The 15,310-nt window shown below is 40.7% G+C and overlaps 1 protein-coding gene and 1 pseudogene across 1 annotated transcript in view; one reads left to right on the plus strand and one right to left on the minus strand.

Moving 5' to 3' along the window:
* Nucleotides 1-5,218, minus strand: part of LOC109475558 — a 6,596-nt gene extending 1,378 nt beyond the window's left edge. Inside the window, exons 1-2 of the mRNA XM_019776229.1 lie at nucleotides 5,092-5,218; nucleotides 4,591-4,706 (exon numbers count right to left, since the gene is read on the minus strand). Of these exons, the coding sequence (XP_019631788.1) occupies nucleotides 4,591-4,706; nucleotides 5,092-5,161 (186 nt within the window). The 5' untranslated portion in view covers nucleotides 5,162-5,218. The remainder of the gene's footprint in view (nucleotides 1-4,590; nucleotides 4,707-5,091) is intronic.
* Nucleotides 5,219-8,675: 3,457 nt separating this feature from the next.
* Nucleotides 8,676-14,618, plus strand: LOC109475328 (annotated as a pseudogene).
* The last annotated feature ends 692 nt before the right edge of the window (nucleotides 14,619-15,310 follow it).

Consider the following 15,310-nt stretch of genomic DNA (forward strand, 5'->3'; position numbering starts at 1 on the left):
AACATAACAGTTGGCCGCCATTTTTGATTGGAATCAGCCGCCGGCAAATTTGTCGCTACTTTTCTGATAAGCTATTTCTACGGATCAGAAAAGTAGTGGCACGTTTGCAAGTAGCTGATTCAGCGCGCGGCTGACCAAGATGGCGGCCACTCGGCTTATGAATACATGGGGAGCGATCGCAAATAGTGGCGGCACGAGTCGCGCAGGGGCCGGTTGACGCGCAAAACACCCCGGCACGTTAGGTGAGGCTGTTAGCAATCTAGGGACGTGCAAACTTCGGTCCCAAAGTGTTCCGGCACGGTAAAGCGCATGTTTGTTCATTTGGCCCAATGCACCGCTCCGCGACTGTTGTTAGGGCTACTGTAAAAGACTGCAAGCAAGAGAAGCCCTGCAACAGTCGCCGCGGCTAGGATCGTCCATATTTTGCAGATAAAACTACCGTACGTAAAAAAATACATATACTGTAAGCACACGTCTACTAGGACAACGTTCAACAGAAATTCACATAATCAACAAAATTATATTCGCTAGTAATCTCATACCACGTACGGGCAGGCTTTTCTCCAGGGCTATCTACTCCGGTAACTCCATGTTTTCAGTCTTTTTTCCGAGTATGTTGCTTTCCGTAACACAACAAAGAACTTCGGGGGTAGGCATCAAAAACAAGTCCGTAACTCCAGAAAACGCGGACGGTTTTTCTCCAGAAAGGTCTCAGAATAGTCCATGAAAGTCCACCTGCAAAACTACGTAGGGTATAGCCGTTTAAAAGATTGTCTAGCGGCCCAAATGTTGCCGCAAACCGCACAGCGTCCTTCGCGGCATCCAAGTCGTCGTCCGCCATTTCGGTTTGGTCACGTGACTCCCCCACGCTTTAAGAATGGGGACGCTTGGGCTGTTCTTTTTACTGGACATATCCCCGGCCTGTTTTTCTAAATCGCGGCTCAGAATGGTAAATACAGCGTGCTGAAGGGTCAATGACCCGCATTTTACCGGAAGTCATCGGGGCCTTTGGAATGCGGACCAGAACCTGGCGATTTCGGCTCTTTTTGGCTCCAAAATGGACATTTATGTAACCCATACAGCATATACAGCATTTTTAGATCAAAACTGTGGCAAAACTGCTAATAAGAAGGGACCAAAAATTGTTTTATTTTAAACATAAGCTTCTAAACTAAAAACGTACGTCAGGCCGACACGCTGCGCCGCTTTATGTGCTGGGGAGGGCCGCTGGCGTATGGCACTGTTAAAATTTACTAAAAAAATTCATTAAAAATCAACATTTGAAGATAGAAAAAAAATCCTGACGTACGTTTTTTGCTATCACTATAGTGCGCCTCTCTACAAAATATGGTCAATGAAAACCAAAGCACTGGCCAGGAAAATTGATTTTTCTAAAAAAGGGGCGTGGCTCATAACTCCAGATTACGTCATCGTGACGTCATAAAAATTTGCATAAATTATTGTCTTGCAATAAGGTACTTATATGAAAAATTTCAATGACCAAAAGTAATTCTAACTAGTATTTTTAAGATGTCCCCAAAGTCCTCAGGCACCATTATACACTACCTTAAATTTATAATTAAAATTGCATAATTCATGCTAATTGGTCAAAATCCAAGATGGCGGACCATATTATTAGAACATTGGCCAAAATCGAAGATGGCGGACCATATTATTAGAACATGTATATACAGGATATTTTCCTTAAAATTTCATCAAAACTTCCATTTCTTGTTACAACTAGAGTTCGGAGGGCTCATGCCTTCGACAGTGTGATATTGTTTTGGTGGGTGTTGTGTGTATGTATAGTGTAGGCTTTTTGAAGATGATTATCTTAGTTATAGTGGTCAGAGAGTCTTTTTGTGAACGAAGCAATATACTATTTACCTAGCCTGTACCATGTCTTTCTACAGAAATACGGAATGTAGAATTCGTCATTTGGAACAGGGGTGCCTTGAGCATATGCTCAAAGAATGACATTTGCAACTTTGGCATACATCACTTGAAAATGGTGTGAAACAGGTCTTTTGTGCTATTTTCAGACAAAAAATGTACATTTTTGGCTCCTGTGACCTAATATTACAACCAAATGACCTAACATTTGGTATAGGAGTGCCTTTGACGAATGCCCAAAGAACTATATTCACATTTTTGGTAAACACTACTTTGAATTTGTGTAAAATAAGTTTTTTCTGCTCTTTCCAGACAAACTGCTTTTACAGTACAGATCGCGAGATAAGCATAATCGGGATTCGGGATTTTGTGGGATATCCCGCGGGAGTTTGCGGGATATCCCGCGGGAGATTACGGGATCTGACAGCAGTCAACTTTGCTACAGTTTTTATTAAATGGTGGTGAAGCACAGGAATGTACGAAAATAATGTGTATAATGTGTTTCTCATGCAGTCATAGTTAAACTGCTATTTTTTTTTTCAAAGCTATTGTTCAGCGCAAACTTTAAGAAGCTACCGTGAATGAATACAATGTAACGTGTAGTAATCCCTTCGTCTCCGGTGAATTCGGCAAGACTCAAGTTACCAAGAAATATATATTATGAGGCGTACCAGCAGTAGTTTGTGGTTGTTGTGTTTCATAATCTTGTAGCTGTTGAGGTCTTCTCATAGTTAGCTTGCGTCAAGAAGTCTCCGTATTAGTATTAAGAATTGCGACAATTAAAAGCTTGCCCATCAAAATCGTGTTTATGCAAAATTTGACGCAGATTAATTCGTTCTCAGACCATAAAACTTGAAATTCACTCGGTACACTCCGTGGAACTAGCCTCCTCACATGTGAAAACGTTTTTTTGGGATGAACTCTTTGAGGTCGCATAACACAGTATTAATGGGTGACCCCCGGGGGTCTATGACGCGGGTATAGAAAGTAGTGCAGACAGACCTCTTGCATCCTGGCTAAAGCGACTTATGTGAGAGGTAGCCATGAATGAACTGCACTGTGTGGTAAGGAAAGGTATCGGCTTGTACACCGTATGAGTTGGATTGTGAAGATTTCCCTGTTCGTGTATAAATGCGCGGCATTATGTTACAACGTTCCAGGGTGAGCCGGCTGCAGTTCCGTTGACCCCGGTAGAGGGCCGAATCAAAGTGGTCGTCATTATGTTAAAAAACGATAGCTTTTTTTTAATATACCGTATATTTCAACATATAAATTGGCCGTGATTGTCTAGTGCACCCTACTATAATTTTACCGCGTCGAAGGGAGTCACCTCGGGGTGCTTCCATAATGCTAACTGCCTGGAATTTCATACTTGGGGTTGCTGGTGTCTTATCCAAATCAAAAGTGACCAGTGTTACTACATTAACGTACGGGCCTCCCACGACGCCCATTTCCGAACTTGATCTTGCTATCGTCAACGGTAACTTGCAAAAAATCGTGAACATCCATTTGCAGATTCTCGAATTATCCCGCTAACAACAATAACGACCAGCACAAAAGGTCAAATTCAATGAAATGGGAACCCCCCACGAGGCCCGTATCCGAAGTTGACCTCCGTATCCTCGACGGCGACTTGCCCGCTGAAAATCATGAACATCCATTTAAAGATTCTCGAGTTATCTTGTACACAAGAAAAAACACAAAAAACAAAGGTCAACTGCAGTGACATAGAAACCCCCACGGGGCCCATCTTTGAACTTGACCTCGGCATTCTCAACGGTAACTTGCCCACTAAAAATCATGAACATCCATTTAAGGATACTCGAGATATCTTGATGACAAGGAAAAAACACCAAAAACCAAGGTCAACTACAGTGACGTAGGAACCCCCCACGAAGCCCATTTTTGGCCTTGACAATGGCCACCCCCAAGACAACCTGCCTGCCAAAAATCGTAAACCACGGACCATGCCTTCAAACTTTACCGTGCATAATCTACAAAACAGGCCGAAAGCGATTTCATAGCCTTCTCGTCGAAGGCAAAAAAGGTTCATATGAACGTCTTTAGTCCCGAATCCCGAAAAAAAATATTTTTGAAAATTCAAGATTTATGATCCAAGATGGCGGATATCTTAAATATGCATGACGTCATTTTATGACGTCGATGGTGTTGCTATGGGCAACATTTTGTCATAAACACTTTTGGTAAAGTTATGTTGTTTACCATTTAGTTTTCAACGAATAACCTATTTAGGCGGTTTTTGCCAAAAAAAATCACATTAATGACGCCATAATGACGTCATATTACGTCGTAACGACGTAAAAATAGATATGTAGATATGTAGATAAAATCACATTAATGACGTCATAATGACGTCATATTACGTCGTAACGACGTAAAAATAGATATGTAGATATAAATTTTTACTAGTACACCATCCTCTGAAAATTTGGTGGTCATACGACATACCGTTCGCGAGTTCTGAGGGGGACTCAAAAGAGCCCCCCCCCCCCACGGTCCCACTAAGCTTTAAAAAGCCCGGTCTAGATAGGCTTAAACCCTACAATGTACAGCCGATATGCAAAGTGTAAAAGTTAATCTCAACATGTTCCATCCATTTAGGCACATTCATTTATATCCAATTTGTGTCTATAAGGACCCCCATATAACATCTTAAGGAAATGATTTGAGACTTACACTAGATTTAGAAAGAATGCAGCAGACCAAACCATTTCCACAGAACGTCTTGACAGTAGAGTCACCACAGTCGGAACGGTGCATACACATACCGTTACCAATCCCACATTGTGGATCTGGAAAGGCGGGAGGGGAGTTAGATATCAGGTAGAAAGAGAAAAATGAGTAAACAGGTGGTGATTTAATCGTAGTTCAGGAAGCCATCTAATTAGTTTCAAGAAAAGTGCCTGATATATTACGTCATTGTCCTAAAAAATCACTGGTTGATTGACTATCTAAAGCGCAGTTACAGTCGCCACAGATCATCTAAGGAGGCTGACATAACCAAAGGGCGCCAATAAGATTCCAAAAATAAAACAAAATTTTAAACAACGAAACAGCCCCCCCCCCACACACACATACACACAAACACATGCAGACAGCGTTTGCAATCTTCTAAAGAATGTGGCCGTTGTCTATCCAAGATCAAAACAATGAATTAAAGTTTAAGTTGAGGCTTACACTCAATGTCATCAGGCATCGGCGCAGCGCCGACCAGTCCGAGTACAGCTAAGATCAGAAGAGGCAGCATGTTTCCCTGTCGAAGTTGTACAGCAAGCTGAAGCAAGTCTAGCCACGTATACTGACACGTTGCATGGGCAGGATGCGGATTGTTTACTGCTAACAAAGTAAGCCCCGCGTTTGGCCTAGGAAAGACAAGTTGTGTTTCCGGTTTCCCCACGGAACCTAGCAAGGGACCATTTTATAGCCTTGGCATCAGTGACTCGACGTGCTCAAAAAGAAACTTTGAAACTTTATTAGAATAACCATTAGCGGTGGACCCTGGGGTCCAAGGCTAGTCTTCCTGGTATTCATACAGAATATACATACATAGTTGACAAGGTCACAAAACAACATCTAAATCAATATTTACAATATACAATTATTTAAAAAAAAATCCTGTCGTGGTGCTGGTGTGCTACTGATGGAAGTATTTGTGCAAACAATTCTTAAAGACTCTTAGGGATTGTGTGGATCGTATATAACAAGATAGTTTTATCATGCTATTTTACCGGAAGCTATTGAAATTTCTTACGTTTTTACGTTTTGACTTTAACATATGTTTTGACTTTAACATATACTGCAAGTTTACCTTTGTATCATTCACACATTATTATAGCGTTATACTTTATCGGAATGGCCCATAACACAAATCGGACCCCAGGCGTATATTTGATTGTATTTGATTTTTTTTTAATTTGCACATTAAACAAAACAGACAATAATAATACAAAACAAGGATAAAAACAGGTGCAGGAGGAGGAGAGAAGCATGGAATGCTTATACCAGGTCCTCCTCTAAACTATACAAATTGAAATATAATCAATATGGAAATAATACAATAGAAAATGGAAATAATACGATAAGAATAATCAAATAATATACGGTATAAATTGATGACAATGAAATAAGATAATGTAATACTGTTATAAATACAGTGTAATAATGATAATGATAATAATTAGTTAAAATAAGAGAAAACACTAAGTGAAACTACTACAGGGGGCTAGGTTCGTTTATCAGATGTCTTATCAGAGCTTGTTTGAATGAGAGAAGAGACAAGGTGGGACTTTTTAGTATGAATCAGTTGTTTGGTTATTGACGTCGATTGCGTTTGAATAAGCATTCTGCGCATTTACAGTGATTTTACACACATTAAAGCATTGTAGTAAAAGCAACAACATTTGATGCATATTCAGTGTTGATTTTATCACATTTGGACAAGAGAGTCCCTGTAAAACTGTTAATTGTTTAAAACAAATGTTTACTACCACATAAGTTGCCAGGGAAACACTAACAGAGGCCCCTGTCGGGAAACTTATATCGGGGAAACTGAGCGCTCCCTAAAAACCAGGTTTCTAGAACATAGAAGACCCAGTTCTGTTGCATCTGAGGTGTCACAGCACATCCACATAGAATCACCGGGACACACAGTGGATCTGGGGGGGGGGGGGGTCAGAATCTTGGATACCGAACAGGATTACTTAAAGAAAGGCATGAAGGAGGCCATTTACATCAGGGCACTTCAACCATCGCTCAACCGGTACAGGTCTCTTCAGGAATATCGGGTGGCACACAACAACATACGCCAGTTCGTGCCGGATGTGTCCAGCCCCATCCACGAGGAATATAAGGGGGAAACTTTCACCATGCCCTCCACACAGGACGATTGGAAAGAAGTCGCTCACGAGTCTGGACAGCGATGGAACTTTCACCACTGTTGTGGAGCGATTGATGGTAAACACATCGCCATCAAGAAGCCTAAGAAGAGTGCATCAGTCTATTACAACTACAAGGGCTTCTGTTCTGTACTGCTCCTCGTGGCTGAAAGATAACACCATTTTATTTCTTGCACGAGGGACGACAGGGACTTTCCCTATTTTATGGTGGGCGACGATGCATTTCCCCTGCTAAAGTGGCTCATATATATATATATATATATATATATATATATATATATATATATATAATAAAGCCATATATATATAAAGCCATATATATATAAAGCGATATATATATAAAGCCATACAGTCGCCGTGCCCTTAGCCGATGGAGATGAACTATCGGCGACCGTCCTGTTGTGGACAACGCTTTTGGAATATTGACTCACCGGAAGCGGAGCCTACTCACCACCCTGCAGGCGCAGATGCGCGATGTGTTGGGTTTCCTCACCCTTCACAATTGGATGCAAATGCGACAGCCCGGACTACGAAACGTACATGTGGACGCTGAGGATGAGGATGGAAACGTGGTCCCCGGTGACTGGATGGCGGATGTACAGTGGACCGCAGCCAACCGGATGATTGGCCAATGGACCTCAAGGGAAGGGAACGATCTGGGAGACTATTTGGCGGACTAATACTGTTTCCCCACTTGGCCACATTCCAATGAACTACGTGACAGCATTTTTTTGATTATATTTATAGTAGTGCAGAGTGGAGTAACGCTAATGTTAAAAAGAGATTTCATGAATTATACACGTATAAATAGCAGGATAAAAGAAAGATTAATCGTATCCAGTTATTTTAAGTTATTGTTGTAAAAACTATTTATTCTGTACAGTATAAACCCACCCAATAATAATTTTTAAGAATTGTTAAAATTGCCCCCCCCCCCACACACACACTTCCCCACAGCTACGAGCAGGTGAGCGAGGCCCTGTTTCATCTGTGTGAGGAGGCATGGCCGGCTACACGATGGCGTCATCAAGGCGGAGAAGACGATACAGGAGAGCATGTTCACTCAAACACCTGCTCCTCAAGACAGGTTTGTCACCGCGGATACTGTTGCTTTAGAAATGGTTACCAAGGGTGCTGTTACTATGGAAACTGTTGCTATGAAAACCATTAAAGACCTCCTCAAAAATGTGGTTCACCACGGTTACTGTTGCTATGGAAACGGTTTCTAAGGAAATTGTTACTGTGGCAAATTGCCATGTAAGCTTATACTTTACTCCTAAAAACGGATCTTCTAAAATAAAGAAAGATATATATATAACTGCCAAAGATACTTTTGTTATACAAACCATGACTATGGCACCCGTTGCACAGTACTTAATAATGAGATTCTAAAGAAATGTAAACTTCAGCAATATAAATGATAGAATTTTGTTCTCCCTTCTATCTATACCATCAGAGAACAAATAGGCACATGATCGATGACAAACACTCACCCAGCTGAACATGTCTGTCATCAATCATTAACACATGGGTCGCACCAACTCACTAGTTATTGGAGGGGGTTACATGTCCAGCTGGTTTATTGCATACTGACCTCACTACATTGAAACCTACATATATCTGTTTTCCTCACCTTTTTTAACATTTAACCCTGAATTTTACTACATGACAACATGAAAAAAGCTCTTTAAGCAGGGGATTATAAGGCTAGAGAATGTATCTATCTTTAACATTTCTCCCAACCTACATAACTTGACAAAGTTTCACCTTCAAAGTTGAAATGGACTAGACCAAACTTAACATTAAGTAGGTTGTACTTTGGCTTGTGGAAGGGCTACATATACCACTTTAGTAAAATAAAAAATCATGGCGGCTGCACCCTCGAGTTTGGAGACCGAAATACGTGAAGAACTGTCCTGCAGCATCTGCCTGGAGCTGTTCACCAGGCCCAAGATGCTGCCCTGTCAACACACCTTCTGTCAGGACTGTCTACATGACCATGCAAGGAAGGGAAGGACTTTGCATTGTCCAGACTGTCGTCGAAAGGTCAGGCTTCCACCCCAGGGGGTCGCAGGTTTACCTGACAACCACCTGGTTACAAGTCTGTGTGAGAGGCTGCAAAAACAGGCTACACTGTCAGTGGAAACTTCTCGAACTGGAAACCTTTGCAGCTCTCACCCCTCGGAGAAATTGGAGCTCTATTGTAAACCATGCCATGTGCCTATTTGTAAACTGTGTCTAGAGGAGGCTCATGATGTTCACCTCATAACAACCGTCAAAAAAGCTGCACAGGAAAGGAAACCTTCAGTCCAGGCCTTGATCGATGAGGGAAGGAACATGTTGGAAAGATACTGTGGTTTTGTCAGGGGTTTTGGGGATAAAGAGAAAACCCTGAATGACCAGATACAGAAGACGAAAAACAATATCATTCAGGTATTTAACTTAATGGTGCAGGAACTATCAGAGCAAAAAGACCAGCTCTTAACTGAAGCAGAACAAAGCAAAAGAATGAACCTGGAATGCATAAACAATGGAAGGGAAAGTGTTTTGACAGATGTCAATGAACTGTCTGCTGCCTGTGATCGAGCAGAACAAGAATTGGAGCAGGGAGGGCTTGGGTTGCTTAGCCAGGAGACGGTTTTGACAGAGGTGGTTGAAAAGTACAAAAAGCAGCACCAACTCCCGTACAAACCCAGCCTGCTGTCTTTCAGCCCACAGACACCCCCGTGCCAGTATTGGGACATGTGACAGTCAGGTCTCTCCAATCTGCACCGATCCCAGCAGCATCTGATTATAGCGATGATGCAGCAAGGGGCACAGGTCATCACCATGGTAACCAAAAGCAGGGGCAACATCAGCTACAGATGGTGACATTTGGAAAACAGAGCTCAGGACCAGGACAGTTCAGTTGTCTATGTGGTGTTGCAGTGTCAGATGAAGGGGAAATCTTTGCATTAGATCGTGGGAACAACAGGGTCCAAGTCTTTACTCTGCAGGGAACATTTGTGAGACAGTTCCCAACAGTTTTGTTCAAATCATACTTCAACCCAAGAGTAAACAATGTGCTAGCGCATGATATAGCCTTAGATGGGTACGGGAACCTGTGGATGGTGGGGAACATAAAACTTTATAGAGTCGCTGTACTATACAACAGACAGGGCTTGCAGCTGAGGACGTTTAGTACCTAGTGTAGACGGTAGTTTCGATTGAGAATATGCGGTATCTGTTGACACCAGGTGGAACCACATCATCATCATACAAAACATCATCACACAAGACACAGGTGCTCAGTCATATGGCGAAGTGTTGGTGTACAAGCCAGATGGAGAACTCTTGGTAAATTTCGATGGGCAGCGAGGGGGGATGACGTATGCAGTATACATGACTGTGGACACGAAAGGGAACATTATCGTGTCAGACTGCAATAGCCACTGTATCTATGCGTACAACAATGACAGTGAGACTAGGTTTGGCTTTGGAGGCGAGGGAAGTGGTGAAGGTCAGCTTAAGGATCCCCGTGGCATCTGTACAGACATGGCAGGTAACACCATCGTTGCAGACTGGGGAAACAGCCGTGTGGAGATGTTTGACAAGACAGGAAAATTCCTCAAACACATCGGTTCTGACATGGCATGGCCTAACAAACCAGCGTATGTTGCTATGGCACCACAGGGACAGGTTGTTGTGTCCCTTTGGAATAACACCATTGCCATACTTGAGAACTACTAAATGTTAAGTACGAGTTTAAAGTTATACTTCACCTATTTTTAGACCAATGATTGCGAACTTTTGTAAAAACTGTGTATATCTCAAACTATTGCTCTAATTACTACAAATTTATCAAAGACTGAACTAGAATAGTACATCATATTGTGTTTCTAGTCCTCTTAGAAAGTAGATTTTTGTGTCTGACTGTAATCGTTATGAAATGACTTAAATGTGAACGATGCCTCAGCCTGAGGCTATATTTATATCAAGCAGAGTGTGCTTTAGAAAGCTGTTAGGTAACCCATAGTCAGTCTAAAACTGGTTCATAATAATACATGAAACCTTTGAACCTTACACAAACATGGTGGAATCTTAAAACCAGAGTGTAGGTATAATAACCAGATGGCAGACTTACATATGATTTTATTTCTAATTTAACTTTTAAATGTTCCCGGATATTGTTAGATTAAACAAGATTAAGAAACATATTTACTAGGTACTTTAAATAAAAGCAGATATGCTGTTCAAGTGACTCATTATAAAATTATTGAAGTGGCCATCTGGTATTTTGTGTGATGACAATTGAGGTATAAACAAAGATTTGAGGCTGCTTCAGTCTACAAAGTAGGATGTGCATACAGTATACTGTGATTGAAGTATATGTCTTGTAATGCTGTATCTAATACTTTTCAGAGTGATTTAAGTACTTGAATGTACACGATGATGAACCATTTGCAATATTTGTGTGTCTCAGAAAATGGAGAGGCTCTTTTCTGTAAACATGTAAACAAACAATATCATCTAGCTTTTGAAAAAAAATGGACGTAAGCTCATTCAATCTGGTCAGGAAGGCATTAACTTTTCACATACATATTGTACATTGATGAGATGTACGAAAAATGTAGTTAGTGTAGTAAGGCATCTGTTGTCCCCAGAATACATTTTGCCTTCTACCAGGATTAAAACATATCACAGCCAGGCAGCCTCACTACTTTCACAATGTAATCATACTTTGCCCTGGCAATATCCTCTGTCTCTAGACTGAAAATCTAAATTAAAAGCAATGTTACATTGTTTGATTTGATTTGATTTATTACATTGTTTCTAAATGTGTTCCAGAGAGTGGAGAGGAAGAGGGTGTCCCAACTACCCAAACAGTTCAAAATCTACAATAGACAGTCTCCCTACTTCATTTCTCAAATGTAACCAGTCACTGCCCCATAACAGCAAGCAGCTTTCTTTACGTGTTAAAACTTTTGTGCTCCAGAGAGTGTAGAGGTTGAGGGAGTCCCTACAACACAGACTGTGTAGTTCTACACATCACTGCCTGACAGTGTCCCTACTTGAAACATAACCCGTTATGTTTAACCCTCAACAGTACACCTTCCCGGACTGTGTTTAACCCTCAACAGAACACCTTCCCGGACTGATTAATCTGTACTAGGGCTGCGTACCTAAACGTAACATCAGGTACAGGTACAGGTACAGAGGTTTAGGTACAGGTCCGTCCCTGTACCTGTACCTGAACAATTTGACAAATTAACACGTGTTCTTTACTTTTTCAGATTCTGTACACATGGGGTCCGCGCGGACCCCAAAGCATTTTTTTGCTAATTTTTAGAAATTATCAACATGATACCAGCTCAATTGTTTTGCATTTGGTGTGTGGACCTCTGAGTCCACATCAAGTACAAAAATCATGGCGGACCACATTATTAGCTCATTATTAATTGTTAGAATTTAATTCTATTAGTACATCATTCTCTGAAAATTTGGTGGCCATACGATAAGTGCATAAAAACATATTAACCCTCAACAGAACACCTTTCGGACTGATTAATCTGTACACCTGGGGTCCGCGCGGACCCCAGAACAGTTTTTTAGAAATTATCAACATACCACCAGCTCAATTGTTTTGCAAACTGATGTGGGAGCCTCTGTGTCCACATTACATACAAAAATCATACATTTCGAACTTTTTCTAATTTTGGGTGAAGAAAAGAAGACCAGAAGAAATACCCGATTTTTAAACCCATTTCAGACTGAAGGGGCTTTTGAGGCCCAACTTTGATCTCATATAGCGGCTAAACGGCTTGCGCTAGAAGTATCAAATTTGGAGACCTTTCCTAAAATGTCTCTGGAAAAAAGTTCATATTAGTTTAATACTAGTAAGTTGATGTTTTTTTGTGTTGCCATGGCAACGGATTTCTAGCAGGCAGTTTTTTTTTAAATAGAAGTAATTTTGTTTTAAACATTACAATTTTTTGGGGTTTTATATTAAATTACACTTTTTTTCCAACATTAATAACATCTTATATAATTAAATATAAGTTAAATCATTTAATATGCATAAAAATATGCTAATTTGATGACGTCATTGGTCAAAATCCAATATGGCGGACTATCTTATTAGCTCTGACGTCATATGATGGCATAATTACACCGAAGTTATCAAATTTAATTCTGTTACTACACCATTCTCTGAAAACTTGGTAGACATACGGTGAGTGCATAAAAACAAATAAAAACGGAAATAAGGTAATGTATAAGAACGCCAGTGTATCCATTATGATCGAAAGCCGGCTGGGGTCCGCGCGGACCCCAAAAGAAAATCAAATATAATTTTTTTTTTTTATAAATGGTAGAAACGGAGTTTTCTGCACTGTATTGAGAGACAAATTTTCTGGGTGACAATTACCTAAAATTTCAGAAAAATTTTCAGAAACAAAAAAGATATTACAGAATATATAGTGCTGGGGTCCGCGCGGACCACAGGTGTACTGTTTAGGGTTAAACAGAAACATTTTCTGAGTTTTATATAAAATTACACTTCTTTTCCAACATTAATAACATCTTACATAATTAAATATAAGTTAAATCATTTAATATGCATAGAATATGCTAATTTCATGACGTCATAGGTCAAAATCCAATATGGCGGACTATATTATTAGCGCTGACGTCATATGACGTCATAATTACACCAAAGTTATTAGAATTTAATTCTATTACTACACCATTTTCTGAAAACTTGGTAGACATACGATGAGTGCATAAAAACATATAAAAACGGAAATAAGGTAATGTATAAGAACGCCAGTGTATCCATTATGATCGAAAGCCGGCTGGGGTCCACGCGGACCCCAAAACAAAATCAGATATAATTTTTTTAATGGGGGAAACTGAGTTTTCTGCACTGTATTGAGGGACAACTTTGTGGGTGACAATAACCTGAAATTTCAGAAAATAATCTTAACATACAAGAAAAATATTACAGCATATAAGTGCTGGGGTCCGCGCGGCCCCCAGGTGTTCTGTTTAGGGTTAAGATTATTCCTGATGTGTTAAACATTTATGTTCTGGAGAATGGAAAGGTAGAGGGTGTCCATGCATTGTACAACCCAAACTGGAGTAGTTCTACACATCGCGGCCAGACAGTCTCTCTGCTTTAAATATACAACCAGTAATACTGTACAATACTTCTCCTAAGTTCTGTTGTATGACTGTGAGTTTTGAGTTTTTTTTTATTCTAACATGTAATCAGCAGACGTGGTGACGACACACTCAACTTTCTTCAACTTATACTAATGCCGCCACCAACACAGGGAACAAATACATTACAGGACAATACTCATTTACACCTGAGCTAAGTGAGGAAAGCCGTGTAAAGTGCCTTTCCCAAGGGCACAAGATCGGTGGCATGTCAGGACTCGAACCCGGGACTCTCAGTTCCGAGTCACGCACTCTGCCGCTACACCACACGACGAGGTTTTGTGTTGTACAGAAAGTGGAAAGGTAGAGGGTGTCCCTACGACCCAGTCTTCCTACTTCGGCACCAGCCGAAAGCGGTTTCCTGTATTCGACAAGTACGTTCCTTGTCGTAGGCTGTTCGTGGAGTACGATCTGCCGCGCTACACCGCGCCTCTGGAACATGGAGGATGGCAAGGTCAAAAAGGTGGGGTCAAGGTCACACGTGTAACATGGTTTCACGTGCCCGCAGTTGTAACTTACACATGCTTCTTTGTAGTGATGGTAACCAGCAAGACCAAACCAATCTACTTGTTTGGCTATGAGGATACAGAAGTAAAGCTAGGTGTTTAGACGGACTAAGAAGAAAATAACCATTGAGCGATCACTTTGTTGGTTCATTGATTGGTCCAAAATAATGCTAAAAATGACCATCAATAACAGTCTAAACACATTGTTATCCCATACTGTACTTAATTTTCTGTATCTTAAACGTAGATCAGTGTCATGATTTAATAGTATGGTATGTTGTGCCTTGTGCAATAATGTTATTGTTGTCCAATAAAGTTTTGAATATCATATGTCAACATACTGTACATTGAAATCTTTTTGTTTAGAATATGGTATGAGGATAAAATATGGCAAAAAGAAAAACATTTTTTATTCCAGCTGTTTGAAGCATACACCTGGGATGATAAAGACAGCCCTCCTGCAGACCGAGACGATCCCATCGAGACTTTCTCGTCCACCATGATCTACCGTGGACGACCCTCGGAACACGAAAAACGCCTGCATGAGTCGAGACGGAGCATTGGCACTTCTACTGCGAGAGCGGAAAAAAAAAACTTTTCGGAGGAAGAAATAGTTACCGTTAGTTCAGCTACCTTTCCAACAACCCCACACACAAACACAAGTATTACACAGTGTCACACATACGTGTACATATACAACACACATACACATATTATATGCAAACACACATGCAAAATACCATCTTCATTATTCTTGCACTAAAATAAAGCAATAAAAAAAAGTTCCATCTCCGA

Source organism: Branchiostoma belcheri, unplaced genomic scaffold, assembly GCF_001625305.1.
Source record: "Branchiostoma belcheri isolate BF01 breed outbred unplaced genomic scaffold, Haploidv18h27 scaffold103, whole genome shotgun sequence".
NCBI lineage: Eukaryota > Metazoa > Chordata > Leptocardii > Amphioxiformes > Branchiostomatidae > Branchiostoma > Branchiostoma belcheri.